This window comes from Delphinus delphis, chromosome 12 (assembly GCF_949987515.2).
Source record: "Delphinus delphis chromosome 12, mDelDel1.2, whole genome shotgun sequence".
Classification (NCBI taxonomy): domain Eukaryota; kingdom Metazoa; phylum Chordata; class Mammalia; order Artiodactyla; family Delphinidae; genus Delphinus; species Delphinus delphis.
The window spans coordinates 69,224,060-69,244,591 of record NC_082694.2 but is presented as its reverse complement, the minus strand read 5'-3'; the positions used below and the strand labels follow the sequence as shown (position 1 = coordinate 69,244,591).

The 20,532-nt window shown below is 50.5% G+C and overlaps 2 protein-coding genes across 4 annotated transcripts; one reads left to right on the top strand and one right to left on the bottom strand.

Moving 5' to 3' along the window:
• Nucleotides 1–1,942: 1,942 nt before the first annotated feature.
• On the bottom strand, nucleotides 1,943–15,638 carry SLC5A6 (solute carrier family 5 member 6). The gene is made up of 17 exons (XM_060026942.1): nucleotides 15,509–15,638; nucleotides 15,269–15,335; nucleotides 11,018–11,562; nucleotides 10,630–10,695; nucleotides 10,251–10,302; nucleotides 9,824–9,891; nucleotides 9,338–9,492; nucleotides 8,822–8,962; nucleotides 8,497–8,626; nucleotides 7,892–7,980; nucleotides 7,368–7,480; nucleotides 6,958–7,025; nucleotides 6,462–6,548; nucleotides 6,132–6,313; nucleotides 5,813–5,916; nucleotides 5,451–5,566; nucleotides 1,943–5,055 (listed from the first exon to the last, which is right to left on the bottom strand). The coding sequence occupies exons 3-17, from the start codon at nucleotides 11,408–11,410 to the stop codon at nucleotides 4,903–4,905; spliced, it is 1,917 nt and encodes a 638-aa protein (XP_059882925.1). The 5' UTR covers nucleotides 11,411–11,562; nucleotides 15,269–15,335; nucleotides 15,509–15,638; the 3' UTR covers nucleotides 1,943–4,902.
• Nucleotides 15,639–15,949: 311 nt separating this feature from the next.
• ATRAID (all-trans retinoic acid induced differentiation factor) lies at nucleotides 15,950–20,502 on the top strand. Of its 3 annotated transcripts, none has more exons than XM_060026938.1 (7): nucleotides 15,950–16,301; nucleotides 16,981–17,102; nucleotides 18,906–18,977; nucleotides 19,227–19,298; nucleotides 19,400–19,521; nucleotides 19,845–19,942; nucleotides 20,168–20,502. In XM_060026938.1, the coding sequence occupies exons 1-7, from the start codon at nucleotides 16,203–16,205 to the stop codon at nucleotides 20,270–20,272; spliced, it is 690 nt and encodes a 229-aa protein (XP_059882921.1). In that variant the 5' UTR covers nucleotides 15,950–16,202; the 3' UTR covers nucleotides 20,273–20,502. The 3 variants fall into 3 exon arrangements, with proteins under 3 accessions (XP_059882921.1, XP_059882923.1, XP_059882924.1); XM_060026941.1 differs by lacking the exon at nucleotides 15,950–16,301 and adding an exon at nucleotides 16,338–16,857; XM_060026940.1 differs by lacking the exon at nucleotides 19,227–19,298 and having other exon boundaries at nucleotides 15,951–16,301.
• Nucleotides 20,503–20,532: the final 30 nt, after the last annotated feature.

Genomic DNA, 20,532 nt, shown 5'->3' with positions numbered 1-20,532 from the left:
TCAATTAGCTCAGAGAATCTTAGCTCTTGGATTTTATTTCCAGATTATATTAATTGTTTGAAAAATAATCCCTGCTTATTTAGATGTAACAATAAATGTTATTGGTTAATTTGGTCATCATTCTCTCTAACAGTTGACGTCTGTTGAATTTATGTTCCCTTGTATATCTGAAAATGTCTTTATTTCATGCTCCATTTGTATTATGTTTTGATTAAGTGTAAAATTCTGGGTTGGTAAACATGTTTCTCGGACAATAAATCCAAAGAGTTTATTGCTCGGGAGCTAGAACCTCTGACAATGGCTTAGTGAACACACAGGAATGGTTGGAAGGATTATTCTCTAACTGGCAAAAATAGTTAAATGGACCAAAGACCCCACCCACCCACCACCACCAGCCCTGCCATGAAGTCATCTGTTTTCTGCTTTGTCAGATGACGGGGAGCCAAGGCTGGCTGTTGGGACTGGAGGGTGATAGCCCTTTTGCTTCTCACAGGAAGGGGAACAGCCAGAAATGGCTTCTCAGAGGACATGACCGCTTTAGGAAAATAGAAAATGCATGGAGGCCTTGGAATTCTGGGACCATTGGTGGTGGGAAGTGGGAAAGAAACCCATTCCCTGTCTGAAAGCTGGGAAGGAAGCCTAGCACTACAGTGTTTTTAGCGGATTGCAACACATCAGTAGATCATACATGAAGTTGTGTATTTCCTACTAACAAGAACATTATCCTACATAACCACAACAGAAGCATCAAAGTCAGGAAGTTAATGTTACTTCCATCTAATACTCAGATCCTATTTAATTTTCAGCTATGGTCCCAATAATTACAAGCCAGTTATTTTATAGAATGTCTCTCAATTTTATTTTGTCTGATGTTTTCTTATGATTAGATTCAGGTTATACATTTCTGACAAGAGAATCACAGAAGTAATTACATGTTCTTCCCTTTGCATCTTATCAGGTGATGCATGACTGATTTATCCCATTACAGATGATGTTTATTTTGATCACTTAAGATGGTGTCTGCCAGGCTTCTCCACTACAGTTGTTTTTCCCTTGTAATTAAGTATTTTGTGCAGAGAGAAGTATTTGAAACTATATAAATATACCATACCTTATCTAATTTCCAACTTACTACTTTTATCAGTATGAATTCATGATTTCCTTTTTTCATTCAATAGCTTATAATCCATTACTATTATTTTAATGCTCAGAATGTTCCAGATTTGGCTAGTAAGAGTCCCTTCAAGCTAACTTCTGTGTCCTTTGATATGATCTTATCTTTCCTTGATAAGTTCTTTGCTTTCTGGTACAAGATGTTCCAGGCCTATCTTGTACTTTGGTCCCAGCCCTAGAATCAACTATTTCTCCAAGAAGCCTTGGGTTTTTGTTGTTGTTTTAGTGGAAAGTGGTATTTAGAATCCAAGATCTAGGCACAAAACACTTATTGCTATCACACTTCTGCTCCCGAACCCTCAGTGGACAGAGCTACTTCCCTCCCTGTTTATTTCTATATTTACGTAGATCTGTTGAAAACCATGAACACACGCGAATATCCCTTTCTCCGATCCACCACCACAGAGTTCATTCTTGCTTTCTCCCTTTCCATGCATGTAACACCCTTCTCCACTAGTGAGAAACATGGCTCAGGTTATTCCTAATATACTTATTTGATTAATCTCTCAGCATGCAGTCAAAGCCCCAACACTCTGGCATATATGCCCTCCTCATCCTACTCTGGCTCTGAGACTGTAATGGGCTGGCCCCTGTGTGGACGTCTTCATCTCCCCACCACTGGCTGCCTCTATGGCAAGTGACCCCCTCACCCTACTTGGACTGCCACCTGATGACAGATCTTCCTCCTGTATAGATGCCCTCCTCACTGCACTCGCACTCTAACAGCCCAGGGTGAGCTGCTTGCATGTGTTGCTCGCACCTGTAGATGCCTTCTTCATTCTTTTTTTTTTTGGCCGCACAGCATGTAGGATCTTAGTTCCCCGACTAGGGATCGAACCTGCATCCCCTGCCTTGGAAGCACGGAATCTAAACCTCTGGACTGCCAGGGAAGTCCCGCCGCCTTCACACACACACACACTGGCTCGGACAAGCCATGCTGAGCCACCTACCTTGTGGATGCACTCCTCATGCTGACACCCCACGTCAAGCTGCCCCCCCTCTTAGGCTCCCACCTCACTCACTCCAGCTGACAACCCGCACGTCTTTTCTCCTGTGAGGGCTCCTTTCTCTTTCTCCAACCCCACACCAGGCTCCCGACCCCCATGGACACTCTCCTCATCCAGCTTGGGCTCTGGCATTCAAGCTGGGCCACTCCTGTGCATGGCCTCCCTCCTTTCACTTGTGCTCTGACACCTAGCCCCCAGCATGAGTGCCTACCTTGCTCTGCTCCACATAATGGCTTAAGGACTGAATTATTCAAGGAGGGAAGGAAAAAGGAGAGCTCCAGAAATATTAGCTATACCCACAGACACTTTTTCATGAAATGTTTTAGTAACACAACGCAATATATCAGTATACTGGGTCATGCTGTGAAATACATTCTTACTGTGGGTCTCAAGAAAGGTTTGAAGGCCACTGACTTAGAAAGATTCTAGAACGATGGTACAGTAGCACCCCATTTAGTACATCGTTGTTCTCTGGACTGCTATCTCAGGAGAGACCCTGTCACCTGTGTGAGCACCCTATCAAAAAGGACACTGCTTCCAGGCAAGAGATGTGACTTTGGTGGGCTAATGGGAGTCACAGACCCGGGTTCTAGCTCTGCTTCAACCCTTCACTAGGCAAGCAATCCAGTTACCTTATACATTAAATATGCAGATGATATGGAACGTACTTCTCTCCCGAAGTATAAAATTAGGTAGCACATGAAAAGTGCTTTGAAAACTACAATAATTATCACAATAACTGGCATTTAAGGAATGCATCAGTCCTTTACACACAATATAATTTTGAATCTTTAACCGTGACATTCACACCTAATAGATGAAGTAACTGAAGTCAGTATTTGAACCCAGGTCTGTCCATTGGACTCCACCCTCAATCATTAAATGGTACTTTTAAAACTCTGCATGAAGATAAAAGTTACTGCGTTAGAGACAAAGGAACATCTATGTTCTGTTACAGAGTTTGAATTATATGGAGAATGAATGTTTTTTACCATTCCCCTTAAATATAATTCTTGTAAGTTCTGAGTCCTGTAGGGTCTCCCCTTTTTCTATGTAAATATAGCCAAAATGCAAGAATTTGAGACAAAAAGGGGCAACTCAAAGGCCAACGGTGGCACCTGGTGCAGAGTCCCTGGGTGGCACAGTCATTTCCTTAGCTCTAAGATGGCAGCCAAGGTAAGGCCCTTGAATGAAGTGGGTGATGGATAAATATGTTGAAGAATGAATAAATGAGAGCCCGGCTAGGTCTACAACTCTAGCAGCTGGCTGGGGTGGGGATGTGGGCTGAGCAGTGGCCCTCAGCCCCAAGGTGGGGGGCTGTCAAGAGGAGGGCAGACCTCAGGGCAGAGTCAACCTGGCATTTTCTGGGACTGGCCATGGATGTGTGTGGGACTAAGTCTCTGCTGAGGGGCCTGGAGAGCTTTCCCAGAGCTGCTTCTGGGCAGTTGGATGGGGCCAAGCAGAGCTAGAGACCAGGTGTGGGTGGACATGAGCAAAGTGTTCTTCACAAGACCATTAAAATCCACCTCGAATGTTCTATTTTTAAAAGCCAAACAGCAGCATTCTTCCTCCTGCCCCAAAGGGAACATTCCCAGAGCAGCAGTGACTGTACTGGTCGAGGACATGGTGGGTGGGACAGGGAACAGACTGAGCCACAGGGGAAGAGAAGCAGCAGAGGGAAAGTGTGCATCTTCCACCCCATAAGCACAATGCTACCCCCTGTAGACACATCAGCCACAGAGACCAGAAACCTCACCAAGCCATCACTGGTCCCCTGTGCCTCCCTCCTCAGCAGAGGAAGACCTGTGCATGGGAAGAGGGGCTCTTTATCTTTGCCAGGGATAGCACTAAGGTGGACAAGAGCAGGTGCAGACAGTACAGAAGCCCAAATTCTAGCCCAATAGCAGTTTTTACTCCCTAGGAACAAAGAAATGTGGGGAAGAAACTCCAAAAGGAAACAGCATGAATGACCAAATGCCACTAGGGTGGCGTGGCTCAGGAGTCAGGCGGATGGCACGCTCCACAGTGGACCTGGTCATGCCCTAGTTTCTTAAATTAACACTTTCCCCGTCTCCAAGTACCCATTACAGAGGTGGAGGGTGGGGCAGCGAGGAAAAGGGAAAGCTTCCCTACTCTACACAAGGGAGATGAATATACCTGTATGCTCCGAGACACCTCTCAGGGACACCAAAACCTCCCTCTCAAGAATGGAGGTAGACAGATAATGAGAGGGGCCTGGGTATCACAGACAACCTGAAAGTAGTGCCACAGGGGCCCTCTGCGGCTGACAGAACGTGTGCTCCAAGGGGACTGCGAGGGAAGCAACAGCTGGCCGACGCAGCTGAGTTTTACGGGGAGATGGTCAATCTTGACAAAGTGGGTCCAGCACTGCTATTTCTATTCACTTCAAAGGAGCCTGATGATGCGGAATTAGAAGCCATTATCCTTTTGTCAGAGGATTCACCTCTATCCCTTTCTCTGGCAAAATCCTACCCTCTGCAAGCCTGGTTCTCTAGAGAACAGACTGGCAAGGAACAAGGAAAAACCCTGTCCTACTCTCACACCTCCCGTGACATGACAGCTTCTACTGCAGCACAAACTCCCAAGAACAAGGCCCTGTGGTGCGGGCGAGGTCATCCAGTCCTTGACCACCCCTGAGGATCACCAAGGAACTCATTCCTGTGTCACAGGGTGGTCTCTGGGGCTGGGTCCCGAGTCCAGATCACAGTGAGGTCTCCTGAACGATGAAGGTGGGGCTGATCCCCTGGGGGGCTGGGCCTTCCTCAGGCACATCCACGGCCTCCTTGTCTCTGCTGCCCCTCAGCATCCCGTTGCTCACCTTCTCCGGAAACACAGCCGTGTCCACAGAGAGATCCTGGGGAACACAGAGCAAAGGGAGTGGATGGGGTGAACGTGAGGCAAAGGGAGGTGAAGGAACCTCCCCTTTCTCTTGCAGGAAAGGTGACCCTGCTTTGATCCTGGCTAGAAAGGAGGCCAACGAGGAGCAGGCCCGGGGATGAGCACGGGGCTGGGAGGACGGAGACGAAAGGCCAGCAGCTGCGGCCTCTCGGGGCCGAGACCCTTCTGCCCACCAAGCCCCCGCTCCCCTGTGGGAAGGAGCCAGGCAGCTGCTGCGGGACAGTCCAGCTCAGGCCGATCAGCAGAGAAAGGGGGGCTGGGAGGAGAAAGAAAAGGGAGGCACAGGAACCCAGGAGGCCCGGCAGTAGCCTGAGAGGGAAGGGAGGGGCGATCTGACAACAGACGTACTACCTGGCTGTGGGTTCTGCAGTGAAGTCGCTTCTGACAGGACATGGGCAGGAGGGCAACGAGTTTCGGCAACACTGGGTAAATGGTCCGAGGGTTCAGGGTCCGGCCCCGCATTCCGCCTGAAGACAAAGCGCTCCTGAGGCTCCTACTGTGTAACCAGGTCACTCCCGCAGCCCCCTGCTCACCCCCTTCTCTCAGGACTCTAAACCCCCAGTCCCCGCCCACCTCCTCGAGCTCCACCAAGAAGCGTGACTGTTCCAGGCACCCAGGAGCCCAGGATTCCCTGAGCTCCAGACTCCAGACCCCTGAGTGCCCTCCCTCAGCTGGTCCTTGTTTCCCTGTGCCCCCATGCCACAGCCCCTCACCACTGAGCAGACTGACAGCCAGGCCCACCACAATGACCGTGGTGGAGTTGTGAGCGCTGTACCATAAATACGACAGGGAATAGAGCCGCTGTAGCCCTGTGGGTCTGGGGAGAGCAGAGGGTGAGGACAATTAGCAATTCAGTGACAGGCATTCCACAGGCACCTGGCTCCACCCTCCTACACGGTCCTAGAATCCTGGGACCCAACACCCGACAGCTGGCCCAAGTCCTCTGGTGGCCATCCCTTAGCAAGGCCCCTGGAAAACCCCTCAGAAATGAGCTGTTCTCCGCAAGGAGAAAGAGAGTGAGCTCTAACTCACTTGGAGATAGTAGTCGAGGGCATCAGTGTGGCCATGGTGACAGCAGTCAGATTGCTGGGCAGGGAAAAGCTGGACCCATTAGAGGGAGTGGGCGCTCTGCCAGAGCCCAGGCTGCTCACTGTGCTCCCAATGCCGATCCAGAAGGCCATGATCAGTCCAGCCAACAGGCCCACGATGGCACCCTGCCCAGAGAAACGGCACACTCTCTTGTCTCAATGCCAGCCCCACCAAACCTTCGCGTAAGTTCCCAGCAGTCACGGCGAGAGCCCTGCCAAGTCGTTCCCCAGGTCCACCCCCGCACATGACCGTGGAGCCAGATGGGTCACTCACAGGAGGATTGGCACAAGGAAAGAACATCCCAAGGCAGAAGAGTCCGAGCAGCGGGCCCCCAACCATACCGAAGATGCTGATTGCTGCCTGCGGAGGACAGGGTTGAGACAAAGCAAAGAACACTCAGGCTCAGAGATCCCCAGTCTCACCAGCGTGGCACCGCTACCACCACTGCCTCAGAGCCCTACCTGTCAGATCTGTCCATCTGTTCTACCTGGAATCATCAGAACGCAGAATTCCAGAGGGCAGAAATGGTTAAGGGAATGTGCTCGGGGTTCTCCTGAGGCCGATCCTTAGATATCTCTCAGCCAACAATGACCCTGGGGCTTCTGGCTACTTGAGACTCTGTTCACAGCTAAAGGGAGCTCATCAAAGGGGAATCTCTGACACCTGCCCCTATGTCATTCCTTTCACAATAGCTGTCTTCTTCAATTTCTGGTTTCAATCAGCTCCTTTTCTCCCTTAAAAATTGCTTTCTTCCCTCCATAGTCATTACCTGCAGCACAGGTCCCATCTGGGAGGAAATATAGGCCATTCCCAGACAAAGCAGCCCATAGCCAAAGGCTGGGGAAAAAGAAAGGAGGAAACAAGCAGATGTGAGTTAACACAATAAAACAGGGAAAAGCAGAGCAAAGCTCCTTCCCCAGCCCAACTACTACCTCTGTGTCCCTGGAAACAGGGCACATTACCTCAGGCCCCACCTCCAGGTCTCTCCCACCCCGTCCTCACTCTTATGTGACTCAGAGACCTCCCCAGGAAATTCCCTGACATATAAACAAGGTTGGTGCTTCATTGGGCAAGTGCTGAGCCCAGGCTAAAACTGGTGCTTCAAAGCAGATGGACAACAGTTCTTAGGGTGTGTCTTAGAAAGAACAAGGCTGAAGAGATGAGGAAGCATAATCCCACCGATGATTCTGGAAAGCATGGTGGCCCGGACTTCAGAGAAATGAGGGAACCAGGGTCGAATCAAGTCTTCCATTGTAACAGTTGCCAGTGAATTAAAAGCAGAGGATATGGTGCTGAAAGAAGAAAGAGAAAGACAAGTCCAGAAGCTGAGAAACGCAAAACAAGGGACCCCACTGAGGGACTAGCACCCTGAAGGCAGGCAAGGACGTGTGCAGCCCAAACACCATCCTGACAGTTGGCAGAAGAGGAAGAGGCCTGGGAGGCAGGGACACCTGGCCTTCTCTGAGTGGGGTACAGGTTTGGTTCAAGTAGATCAATTCCTGGTATCATAAAAGAATCCTTCACCAAAAAGGGGACTCTCCCAGGAGAGGATACACTCTGTCCCACACAGATGAGCTGCCCCTTGTCATTCACACATGAACGAACACAATGAGAGACTCCGAGGGACCCCCGCTCCACCCATCACCTTGTACCAAGGAGGGGCCAGCTGTGTCTAGCCTGATGGAAAAGGTCAAAGAGTGTACCTTAGGGAGCCACTGAAGAGGCAGGCAACAAAGAGCCCAGGCAGGCCTGGCAGGCCTCTCAGGAGATCCATCACAAAGTACAGGACGAACTGCATGCGGAGCAGAAATGCACAGCTCTCCTCAGAGAAGCCCATCCCCAGGGCACACCGCCCTTCCCTGCTTATGTCAGGCAGCGTCTGGAGACTGCGTGCTTTAGGAAGGGGGGGCCAGGCACTGAGGGCAAGCCCACAGTAAGTGGTGAGAAAGCAGGCTCTGGAGAGAGAAGGACACAGCCCACAGCCCAGCTCTGCCCCAGTGAGTGGTGTGGCTTGAGCATGCTGGCCGCCCCGCTGTGCGTCCTTTTCTCCTCTGTAAAATGAGGCTGTCGGGAGGCTCCCCACAGAGCAGGTGGTGCAGAGCGGTGAGTCACTGAAGGTAGGTCCCCGCCTCAGTAGGGTGGGCACTGTGATTAGCTGGGGGCTGGGATCCTCACATGCTGGATTGCAGATTTCCAGAACAAGAAGGACCTTCCATCCATTTCCCACCCAGGGTGGGAGTCCCTCCTGCAGCCACCCAGACACTCCCCTTGGGGGGGTCCAGGAGGGGGGTCAGGGAGGCCTTCTCACCTGGTCAGGGGCTGCTTGAGTCTGCTGGGTGCTCATGGGATACTCCTGGTAGTAGGCGAACATGACCAGGCCAATGAGGCAGCCCATGCAGAGGACCACCTGCTGGCAAGGGAAGACGGCGTAGCAGGAGCTGCAAAAGAGGCCAGTGCCAAGCAGGGAGACGGTGCTAGCAGGCACGTCCCCAAGCCCCAGAAAGCAACTCCACGTCCTGCCCAATGGGTGCGCATGCGCTCCAGCATCCTGTCCCATCCCAACTGCCTCAGTGGAGCCGGGGCCCACACTTCCCCCAGCCTGTGCTCCCCGGTCTTCCTGGCCCTGCACTCACAGCACTGCAGCCTTCTCCGTGCGGGAACTGAGGTAGCGCTGCACCTGAGCCTGGTTCACTCCATACAAGGAGAGCATCATGAAGACACCCCCGAAGGCCAGCGTCCAGAAAGTGTGCCGCACAAAAGGGTCCGGATCCAGCCTGCCAGAGACACCAACATGTCACTGTTGCCCCAGAGACTCAGCCTTCCCCGCCCTCCTACAACAGGGGGCAGGGCAGAGAGATGGCTGCCAGGGCGAAGCTGGACTCAAGACAGGGCAGCAGGTTGGGTGGGGAGGGGGTGGCTCCATCCCTCCAACCATAGCCTCATCCCAGGTGCTAAAAACATCCTGACACTCAACCACCGGCCAGAACGCTGTGCTCACCCATCTCCACAGTGCCAGCCTCCCACTGGCCTCAGTGCTGCACTTCAACTTCCACAGCTTGCCCTCTGCTTACTACAGCCCTAAGCGCAGGCTCTAGATGGGCTCAGCTGTCAGGCACTATAGACCCCAGCCGGGGAAGGGGTGTACTTACTCGATTCCAGAGATAAGGCCATGCTGGGAAGCCACATCCCACACGTGCCCCAAACCGCCCACCTTGGCCGACCCCACAATGATAACCACCAGCTGCCCTAGGAACATCACCAGGGTCTGGAACACATCTGTCCAGATGACTGCCTTCAGTCCACCCTGCAGGGAAAAGACAGCACACCTGCCACAGCTGTCTACGAAGCCACACCACCAGCGAGGGCACCAGACAGCCGCCAGCGGTGTATAGCTGCTGAGATTCTGCCGACGTCACTCCCAGCCCACCCCCACCTTCATCCCCCACCCCCCACCATAAGCCCATCCCATCTCCTACATCCCATTTCACAGCACCCTAGAAGGTCATGCCCTCTCCTCACCCATATTCTTATCTCATCTACCACCCACCTATTGATCTTATGCCATCTTTTCCCTTTCCTCCCATCTCCCTCCCAATTTCACCTCTTCTCCCTCCCCTAAGACTAACTGCGCTTACCAGAGCAGTGTAGACGGTACAGACAATGCCTAGGGTCAGCACTGACAGCCAGAGATCAAAGCCAGTCACTGTAAACAGATAAAAGTCACATTCCTGTCTCCCGAGGAGGGTTTCCCAGCAGAGAAGCCAGAGGAGCCTTGGTAAGATATGAAGCATTTAGTCATTAAGGATGCTATAAATCATTTACCACAACGGAAAAAAAAAGTTTGCAAAGCTCCACCAAAAGGTGTTGATTAACCAATTCAGATGGGGCCTGGTAATGTTTGATTAGCTTTCCACCTCTAGTAGAGACCAGCCAAGGGCCCAGGCAGTGAAATAATACCCTGGTCAAGGTTGGATTCTTTTCTGCACACTCTCCTCTACCTGCCCCTCCCAAAGGTTCTTCCCAGCCTGCTGTGGCTGGGAGTCAGGGGCTGTGACTCCTCACCTGCATTGAGGGCCAGTGATGGTGCATAGAGGACAACCCCCATGTAGATTACCTGTCGGGTATGGAAAAGAGAATGTGAGGGGAAGAGGAGATGAGGGTGGGCAGAGAGAGGAGGAAAGATGGACCTCAGCTCCAATATCCCAATGGCCTCCCTTCACCTAGGCTCACCCCCCTCTCCCTTCTTCCAAAGTTTGGCTTGCTGCCACCATAGCATCTGCGCCGGAACTGGAAGGAATGGGAAGCAGGATGCCTCTGGGGGCTAGCAGGAATTTCAATCTTGCTAGTCTGAGAGCAAGGAAGGCTCCAGCTGCCTCAGCAAGCCTAAGTCCAGTTCCCCCTACCATGCATCAGGCTCAATTTCTATCCTCATTCCACTTACCATCTGGAAGATGAAGGTCACGGTCCCACAAACTCGCACAGCTTTATTGAACCGGAGCTCCAGGTACTAGGTAGGAGTAGATTTTTTTTTTTATAAAAAGGTATTTCTCTCCACTCCACCCCCAACAATTCACACAAAACTTCCCTCAAGAAACCTAGGAGCAGAGGAAATATCCAACTCGTATCCACTCTGGGCCCCACTCAGCACAGCACCCTTCTCCCCCAACTCCCACCCCGCCCAACTTCAACCAGAGAGAACTTATAAACACACAATGTATTCCCTGTCACTCTCATCAGGCAAAGGAGATCCAGGGGCCCAGATCCCTAGGTGCCCTGTTCCTCCTCTCCACCCCTGACTCTGGGGGTCCTATGTGCTCCTCCCTACCTACCTCGTAGGCACTGGTGAGATGCAGGCGGTAGAAGATTGGGATGAAGACATGTGCTGGAATCAGCAGCCCCAGGAAATAGGAGCAGCCCAGGAACCAATACTGTGTCCCAAATCGGTAGATCTCGGACGGCACACCCAGGATGGCCACGGCTGACTGGAAGGTGGCCAGCAAGGACAGCGCCACAGGAAAGCAGCCCATTTTGCGGTCCGCCAACAGCAACTGGCCGATGGTATGTCGCCCCCAGCCACGATAGGCATGGTAGAGCCCAATGGCAAGGGAGAGGACCAGCAGCAGGACAAAGACCACATAGTCCACCAGGGAGAAGGTGGATGTGACCATGTTGGTGTCTGAGGCTGGGGGGAGGGGAGCGGAGGTGCTCACCGCCACACTCATACCCTCTCTGTGTCTGTGACCTGCAGCCACTTGCTGCTCCTGGGCTCTGGGCTGCCCCGTGGCTGGGCAGTGGCAGGCAAGTGGCTACAATCTGACTCCCAGCCACCGTCTCACCGTCCTCCTCCACCACCAAGTGACATTGTCCGGGTGAGCTGCAAAGAAAGCGGCTCTTAGTCAGGCCTACCCTGCCTTCATGGCCACCCACCCTTGGGCCTGTGCATCCCACACCCATCAGATTTGGGCCAGCCAGCTCCGTGGCAGCCCTTGAAGGTGTGGAGATACTGATATGGGTTTGGTAGGGCAGAGAGGGGAGGGAGGAAGCAGCAGACTGAGATGGCCAGGAAACAACTACTTGGCCAAGTCCTTTTTGGGTGTGCACAGCTGTGAAACTTAAGAACCTTCTTAGGTCTCCACCCTAGCAGTGAAAGAAAAATCAACTCTAGCCCATGGTTCTTCTCAGAATTCCCTGCCCCCACCTGCAGGCACAGACCCAGTCATTACAATGTACTAAGCCAGCAGAGTCCAGCCTGGCGCCACAAGCCAGCCGGGAGGAAGAAACAGAGACGAATGACAGCATGGCCTCCTCCACTCTCCCAGCCTCAGTACCTGCACCCCCGTGACCCTCAGTGTCACCGTCCGAACAGCAGCCCTTCTCAACACTGATCACCGGGGAGGCCACTTCCACGGCAGCGCCAAATTCCATTTCAGGCAACCCCAGGCCAACCACTCTGTTCTCCCAACACTACTTAATAAGGCCGGCCACCCACCTCTCAGCTCCTCCACCTATGACACCACAGTCAGTAGGAGATCCAGGAAGAGTGGTGCCTTTCAAAAGTGAGACAGGGGCCTCCCTGGTGGCGCAGTGGTTGAGAGTCCGCCTGCCGATGCAGGGGACACGGGTTCGTGCCCCGGTCCGGGAGGATCCCACGTGCCGCGGAGCGGCTGGGCCCGTGAGCCATGGCCGCTGGGTCTGCGCATCCGGAGCCTGTGCTCCACAGCGGGAGGGGCGGCGGCAGTGAGAGGCCCACGTAGCGCAAAACAAAACAACAACAACAACAACAACAACAAAAGTGAGACGGCAACATGCTGGAGCCAGGGTTTCACAGTTACAATTACAGGGGCACTTTGGAAACAAGCAAAGCAGCCAGGGAGCTGCGGGCAAGAGAAAGTCAGGGAACGTGGTCCTTCCCTCGGGCGCAGACACCCACCTCAAGAAGCAATCCCTGCTCTGAATCAAAGCTGCCTGGAGAAGCTGTGTGTCTGCAGCTGGGCAGAGGCTGAGGATCTGGTCTGTAAGTGGCTGAGGTGAGGTGAGGAACTGGGAGTAGAGGGAAGCTCAGCAGCTATTTGTTCTGGACCCTTCAGGGAACCAATCGCTGTGGACCAAATGGCCCTATCACCCTACAGCCCCCAAACTCCAGCTCGGCCCTAGAGGCTCCAGAATGGGGAGCAGGGAGCTCACATTCAATAGCATTCTTAGATGGATTAGGCTTTCACTGTAAGTCACACTTGGCACTGTGTGCAAGGGGGAACTAGAAAAGAGTTGCTGAGAGATGGGAAAGTTGCTTTTCTAACTCCTGCACAAGAAATACTAATCCTCAAAGAATATACCTACATTATCCTCAGAACAAGGACCAAATCACAGTATGTCAAAACTTAAAGGAATCTTAAGAGATCACTATTGCAACCCCCTCATTTACCAACAAACACACTGAGGCCCATGAATTTAGATAACCTAATACGATGTTAGTTAACATTTTTTGAACACCTGTCATATAATCCAGCAGTGTGTTATGTACTTTATAAACGTTAACAATAATAAATAAGTAACCATACCTACCACTTTCAAAACACCATGTCTCAGGTTCTGTACTTTATATGACACTCTCTAGTTCCCTAGGGTTATACAGCATGATATAAAACAAGGGAGAAAAAACAATGCTGTCAGTAGGTATGACAGCTAATTCACCAGGAGCCCCTCCTTCACTGCTCCCAGAACAAGGGCTGGAGCAGAGTGTTAATTGCTGTCAGTCACTCCTGAAGCAAAGATTAAATTTCAACTAATCTAGAGAGAGATGAATATAAACTATGTCTTTTGTCCTTGTCCACTAGGAGAAAGATCAGCCTAGCTGTCTTCGGCTCTCCTACACTGTGTTCTTGGACAGATGTTGCCTGGCTGGCGAGATATGACCTCATGCAAACCAGTCCTGAACTCTGAACCTCCTGGAGCCAATGGAGAGGAAATCAGAGTTGGCAACTCTTGAATCACATGTTCTACTGAGTCACAAATGTTAGTCCCCAGAACAATGTTCCCAACAGGCCACTCGGGTTGAACCTAAAGAGGCCCTGGGCCCTTGTGCATTGCAACACCTTGAGTTTTCTCACTCCTCTTTGGCAAGTTTTTATTACTGTGAAAGTGGTGACGGGAACTACCAGAGACTAAGGGGAGAAAAGATGCCTGCTGTGTGCACATAACACTGTGTAGAGGTAAAGCGTTAATGATACGGCTAGGCAGGTGGTTGGAGAAAGGAAAAAGGTCCAAGTATAGACAGGAAAACAGATGTACAGAAATGGAGACCCTCTACTGCTGGGGTAAGCTGGCAGGGTTCCTGTGGATTCTATTTGCATGAGATACAGAGAACTCTCTTGGATGGCTGAAGAGAGAGCCAGGCAAGACAGGAAAAACCTGACCCAGAAACAAAGGCTTCATTAGACATGATTCTAAGAACAGGATAGTGGCCTTCTAAAACTGCTACAGTGGGGACTTCCCTGGTGGTCCAGTGGTAAGACTCTGTGCTTCCACTGCAGGGGGCATGGGTTGGATCCCAGGTCGGGGAACTAAGATCCCACATGCCGTGTGGCGTGGCCAAACCACCACAACAGCAACACAGCAACAACCGTACACTGATCTAAACCCCATGGATTTGCATAAGAGGGGAGCCAAAAGTAAGAGATAACTTGTTTCACTAAAACTCTAACACACAGGGCACAAACAGCGGGCTGTGGGACTCTTTTAAAAAGTCCAAGATACACACAGACAAGAAAAAGAATCATCCTTCACCACCCTAACTCCACTCTCACTTTGGTCACAAAGTGAATTGCTTTGACTCCTGCAAAAGGCAAAGGTGCCACTGAAGGATAAACCTTCCCAAAAAGATGCCTTCAAAATCCATCTTTGTGGACTTCCCTGGCGGCGCAGTGGTTAAGAATCCGCCTGCCAATGCAGGGGATGCGGGTTCGAGCCCTAGGCCAATAAGATCCCACGTGCCACGGAGCCACGAAGCCCGTGCACCACAACTACTGAGCCTGTGCTCTAGAGCCCACGCGCCACAACTACCGAGCCCACGCGCCACAACTACTGAAGCCCGTGTGCCTACAGCCCGTGCTCCGCAATAAGAGAAGCCACTGCAATGAGAGGCCCCTGCTCTCCGCAACTAGAGAAAGCCTGCGCGCAGCAACAAAGACCCAATGCAGCCAAAAGTAAATAAAATAAAATAAATTAATTTAAAAAAATTGCATAGCTCCCAAGGAAATTACTAAAAAAAAAAAATCTGTCTTTGTGCCTGGAATTCCTCAAGCTCTGAAAGGCTTTAGGGGCTCTCATTAAAATGCTAGTAACTACTAATGCCTTAGAAAATGTGCCAGCCCTCTGAAGGTAAATCCTTTCAGGAGATTCCAGACACCTGGGGGTAGGTGGAAGGGAAGCCAGGCTACTGAAGACGAGCTTTGGTTAGCTTTGATGAGCTTCTTCTAACCCTAACCAAAGCCAACACTCAGTCCCTCCCGGCACGGGGCTCGCTTGGCGCCCTTCGGTCAGGGCGCCGGGCCACCACGGGACAGCGCTCGTCTTTCCCTTACCTCCGTGGCCCAGCCAAGGCTAAGACGGTCCCGTGGTTCTTCCCGAAATCTGCATCGCTCCCTTTTTCTGGGAAGGCAAAGAAATGAGGAGTTAGGGAAGCATCTATCCCGCCCCTACCTCCTCGCCAGAACACAGGACGCCACGTGGTTTCAGGACTGAGCTGAAGGAGACAGGGTGCTCCGGCTCGTCCCTTCCCGACAGGGTTTGCCCTTCGCCCTTCGCTCCTCCATCACCCTTACCCTCTTTATTTCCTGGCTTCTCTCTTTCCCTCCACACGCGAGGCGGCAGGACTACTACCACCTCGTCGCCGGCACCTCCGATCTTCCCGGGCCCCCACTCTAGGGGCCGGCCCATTCCGCCCTTCACCTCTCCGCTCCTCCCCTCCCCTCCCCTCCTCGTCCCTTCCCACCCTGACGCCACTCTCCCGAGCCTCTGTGCTCCGGCCCACCCCCTGTCGGCCCGCCCCAGTCCGGCCCACCTGCCGGGTCTCCACACGTGGGTCCGGCAGCCGCCTGAGAGCCGGCCCCGCAGCGCCAAACCGGGTGACAGCGGGGTCCCGCCCCCTGCCCGCCCACGTCGCCGCGCCGCCATGTTTACTGAGGGCAAATGGATTAACCCCCAGCCGCTACGGATACGCGACTCCGGCTCCAAGCGCAAGGAACACGGGGCTGAGGGAGCAGTGACGGGGAGGCCTTCGCTTAAGGGGGAAAAGGAGAAGAGGGTGGTCAGTCCCCCGCGAACGAGGACTGGGGCACATAGAGAAGAGCGCTGACCTCCGCGACTAGCAGCGTCCCCTAGCCCTCCCCGGACCGACGGGCCCAACGGACTAGCCTGGCAGACTAGGCCACGCCCCGGCGAGGGCGTGACACGGTGGGAGGCGGGGCCACACGCGCAAGTCTCGCGATCAGCCAAGAAGGACAGAGGGAGCGGAAAATGGCCCTTCGCGGGCTCGACAGTCCTTTGACCGTGGTGCCCTGGGCTGCAGCCCTACTCCTCGTTCTGAGCGTGGAAAGGGCTTTGGCGCTACCCGAGGTACTGAAGCAAATTAAAGGTTGGGTTGAAACAGAGTTGCTTGCCGGCCCTCGGCTCTCCCCACTCTGCTTCCGCGCAGCCCCGATTTCGTCCCTGGGGCCTCCCTAGACGTAGCCCATACAGCTCCCACTCCGAGTACTCAGGCCGCTGTCTCGCAGCGCCTTCTCCTTGCCGACGTCCAAAGACCTTCTAAATTTGACCTCCTTGCACCTTAAAATCGTTGAATAACTTTAAGTCGTTCTTTCTACAAACGAGACCTCTGGCCATTCTGCAAGCTTAACAGCGTACGAATGCCGTATATCGTGCGTTGGCAGGACTGTACTTTCTGTAATGCTTGATGAGTTCTTTGTGTACCTGCAGTCCTTTTACACCCGCCAAATCGGGGCTGGCAGATTGAGAAGTCATTGGAGAGGGCATAATATGTATGTCCGAATAGTGATTCTCAAAGATGAGGTCCTTCCCTGGACAAGATCTGGTACAGAAATTCTCTGGTGCGCTGTTTTGGCGCCTGGTTCCAAGGGGAAGAAATGCGTCTTCTAGTAAACCTGACATAAAGGTAGGACACGTCCATGCCCTGTGTTAGAGGATTTCTGGAGAGTGTACTGGCAGTTAAATTTTGATCCTTGTTTGTTTCTTGGCTTTTCTTTCTGGAGTCCTAATAGTTTTCTTTCTTCTGCAGATATGCATCCAGTGTCCAGGGAGTGTGCAAAATTTGTCAGAAGTGGCTCTTTATTGTAAGCAGACATCAGACCTAATGCTGCACGCCCGCTGCTGCCTGAATAGGAAGGGCACCATCCTGGGGTGAGGGAGGAGAAGACATCCCTGGATACTGGAAAAGAGTTCCCAAACCAAATTCTTCAAGGCTTGCCTGATTGGCTTTTGAGATAAATATTCGTGCCTGTTTTGGAGGCATCTAAACCATGAGTCTCAGACTTTTTAATCTGTTATAGCATTTTTGGCTAAGTAAACAACCCTGTGGTTCTTCCTGGTTGAAATGCATAAAAGTCATAATTTTTAGCATTTTTTTAAGCTTGTTTCTTTTGTTTATTGTCAACTCTTTGGCTTATTTACTGTGTGTCTGCATGAAATGACTCCTTTGGCCTGAAGGACACTATGGAATATGGTTTTCTTCCCCTTCTCATTAATTCATGTTTGTCTTTGATGCAAATTTCTCTTCTTGTCCCCTTATGCAGATTAGTCTCTGCATTGTTTTCCTCTTACACTCTTGAGAATCCACCTCTTATGGCTTCAACCATTATGCAGGTGTCTCCCAAAACTAGATCTCTTTTAGTTTCCTTTGACCTCTCTCCAAGCTCCAGATACATGTGGGTACCTCTAGGTTCCTGTTAAACATTTCCTCTTTCAGAGCACCCTCACTTCAGACTCAAAATGTCTCATGTCTTGCTTCCATTCTTCTCTTTCCCTCATCTGCCTAAATACTTCTTTATATTAAACTTTATGAAAACCAATTTTTTTCCCTTATTACTCTCTGGCTTTAAAATTAGACTTATAATTGTCTGTTGTCCTAGGATAAAGTTCAAACCAGAAACTACCATAGACTGGCCCAACCCACCTTTTCAGCATTACTTTCAATTATTTGTCCACCCAAACCCTTCATGAGGGTCTGGCAGCAGCCAGACTCTCCTACCTCCAAAAGCATTCCGCCTTTCTTTCTTTGTTCAAACCTCTTTCTTTACCTAAAATTGCCTTCCTCCACCAAATTAAAACATATCTGTCCTTTAATTCCAACATCTTTTGTGAATGTTCCCTACTACTAAAAACCAGAGTAATTTCTTTTTATTTTTTATTTCCTCTAATTCTTAGTGTCTGTACCACTCAAATTAATTTTATATACTGTTCATATTTTAATTTAATGTTGTTTTTATTTTTGGTGATGGTCTTGTTCCCCTACTACATTGTAAGCCACTTGCAAGCTAAGATACTGAATGTTATTTTTAATTCTCCGAAATTTTGCAGTTAGTAGGCACTCAGTAAATATTTGTAGAATAAAGGAACAGACAGCAATAGATACTGAATAAAAAATAGTGTGGCATGGACCTTAATATCCAGTAGTTTACATCCATCCAATCTGTGGTAGGAAATGCACTTGGAAAAAACTTTCATTTATGTGACTTGAATTTTTTCCCCATATGATGGCCTTTTGTGGATCTGAGAATCATAATATTACAATGTGAGTGAGTTTCACTAATCCTGACAAGAAACAAATTTCTTTCAATATATGCACAGATGCATAGATATACTGATAAGAACGGTACTGTCCGGTGGAACTTTCTGCCACAATGAAAATGTTCTGTATCGGTACCTTCCAATACAGTAGCCACTAACCACCTTAGTGGTTACTGAACACTTGAAATGTGGCTAGTGCAAATGAAAGACTGAATTTTTTAAATTTAAATTAAGTAGCTGCATGTTGCTAGTGGTGACTTAATTGGACAATGCAGGATTAAAACATCTACCAGAGTACCTAGGTTGTGGCCCCGACACAGCTGTGTTCAATTAATATTAGCTGATAAGGGGGTTGTATTAGCTTACCTTGGATGAAGGGGAGAGACACACAGTTTTGCTGATTACCTATTTCCTCAGGCTGGATCTCCAGAACTGCTCTCTGAAGGACCCCGGTCCATACTTTCCTCAGGCGCGTACTGCTATCATCATGTAAGTCGTTAATTATCCTTCCCAAAAGGTGATTATGGCAAAGGGTTGATGGGAAAGTCTTTGAGGATGGACTCCTAAAAGGATGTTTAAATATTGTCTACATTTGGACAACTCAGAATGAGAACTGGATTACCAGTCCAGAAACACACTGGATTACCAGTCACACACATTCATGTGTGAATGGAAGTAAGGTGCTTTCCTAGAGCACAGTGTGTGCTTTGAGCACAGCTAACAGTGTGTGCTTTGCAGAGACCTGCAGGCAAACTCCCTCCAGGGTGACTTGGCCAACACCTTCCGTGGCTTTACCCAGCTCCAGACTCTGTGAGTAAGAGGTGTGGGGTGTGGGAGAGAACCAAAGAGAGGCAGTGCTGTGAACTCAGCAACTTCAGGCTGCATATTATGACTGCCTGTGTTGTGTTCAGGATACTGCCAGAAGATGTCAACTGTCCTGGAGGTATTAATGCTTGGAAAACTATCACTTCTTATATAAACAACCAAACCTGCCAAGAACAAAGGAACCTTTGCAACAGCACTGGGGACCCAGGTATGTTGTCTCACCTCCACCCCTCCAGAAACTGCCCTTCCTCTCTTGTATTCTCCGATTTAGATCAGAAAGACAGTAAAGTTGCTTAAGTGCCTTTTGTTTGGGTTTCTGAAGCTTTAACCCCTCGGAGAGAAAAGGTCTTAACCTTTTGTTAATATTTTTAAAATAATTTTATGATGATGATGACAATGTTCTGATTATCTGTAATCTTTCCTCGCTACCTTTGACCTAGAAACAGTTGAGAGAATCTAAGTTGAAGGAGATATTTGGGAAACATACCTAATGAAATCCAGTGATGTTCTCTGTTTTTCTCTGGCTCCCAGAAATGTGTCCTGAGAATGGATCTTGTGCACCTGATGGTCCAGGTCGCTTGCAGTGTGTTTGTGCTGAAGGCTTCCATGGCTACAAGTGTATGCGCCAGGTGAGGAATTAGGTCTTCTAATTAGGGATAAGAGAAATGCATAGAGTAAGTACCTCTCTGAAAGAAGAGCCATAAGACCAGGAGCTGATGCAAATCACCTAGAGAAGGAAACTATAAGAGAATTGCCCTGGGTGAGGGGACAGGTATGCTAGGAAAGAACTGGGTGTTAGGTTGTAAGCCCTTGGTGTAACCCTGTGTGAAGTTTTTTTGGTCTGTTATTCACAGGGCTCCTTCTCACTGCTCATGTTCTTTGGTATTCTGGGATCCACCACATTATCCATCTCCACCCTCCTTTGGGGGACTCAACGTCGAAAAGCCAAGGCTTCATGAACCACATAGGTCTTCCTACTGACTAAAGATCATCCCCATCATAGTCCAGCCAGGGAGATTTGCTTCCTAGACATCATTGGTCAGCGGATCCTCCCTCCCAAGGCAGAGGCCGCCGTCGGAAGGAGGATGGAAATTTGCACAACCCTGGGTGTTGTAGAGCCAGTCCAGGAGTGGACTAGTACCGGTTCCCATTTGTGCTGTTGACCATAATAAACAGTTTTTCTTTTTTTCTTTTTCGTCTCTTGGTTGGCGTGGTAAAG

Coding starts and splice junctions, on each gene's coding strand:
- SLC5A6 (XM_060026942.1), bottom strand. CDS start 11,410: ATGAGTGTGGCGGTGAGCACCTCCGCTCCCCTCCCCCCAGCCTCAGAC. Junction 9,493..9,823: donor GTACCGTCTACACTGCTCTG/GTAAGCGCAGTT, acceptor TTTTCCCTGCAG/GGTGGACTGAAGGCAGTCAT. Junction 5,056..5,450: donor ACTGCAGAACCCACAGCCAG/GTAGTACGTCTG, acceptor TGTGTTCCCCAG/GATCTCTCTGTGGACACGGC.
- ATRAID (XM_060026941.1), top strand. CDS start 16,750: ATGAGGTCCTTCCCTGGACAAGATCTGGTACAGAAATTCTCTGGTGCG. Junction 19,299..19,399: donor TTTACCCAGCTCCAGACTCT/GTGAGTAAGAGG, acceptor TGTTGTGTTCAG/GATACTGCCAGAAGATGTCA. Junction 19,522..19,844: donor CAACAGCACTGGGGACCCAG/GTATGTTGTCTC, acceptor TCTGGCTCCCAG/AAATGTGTCCTGAGAATGGA.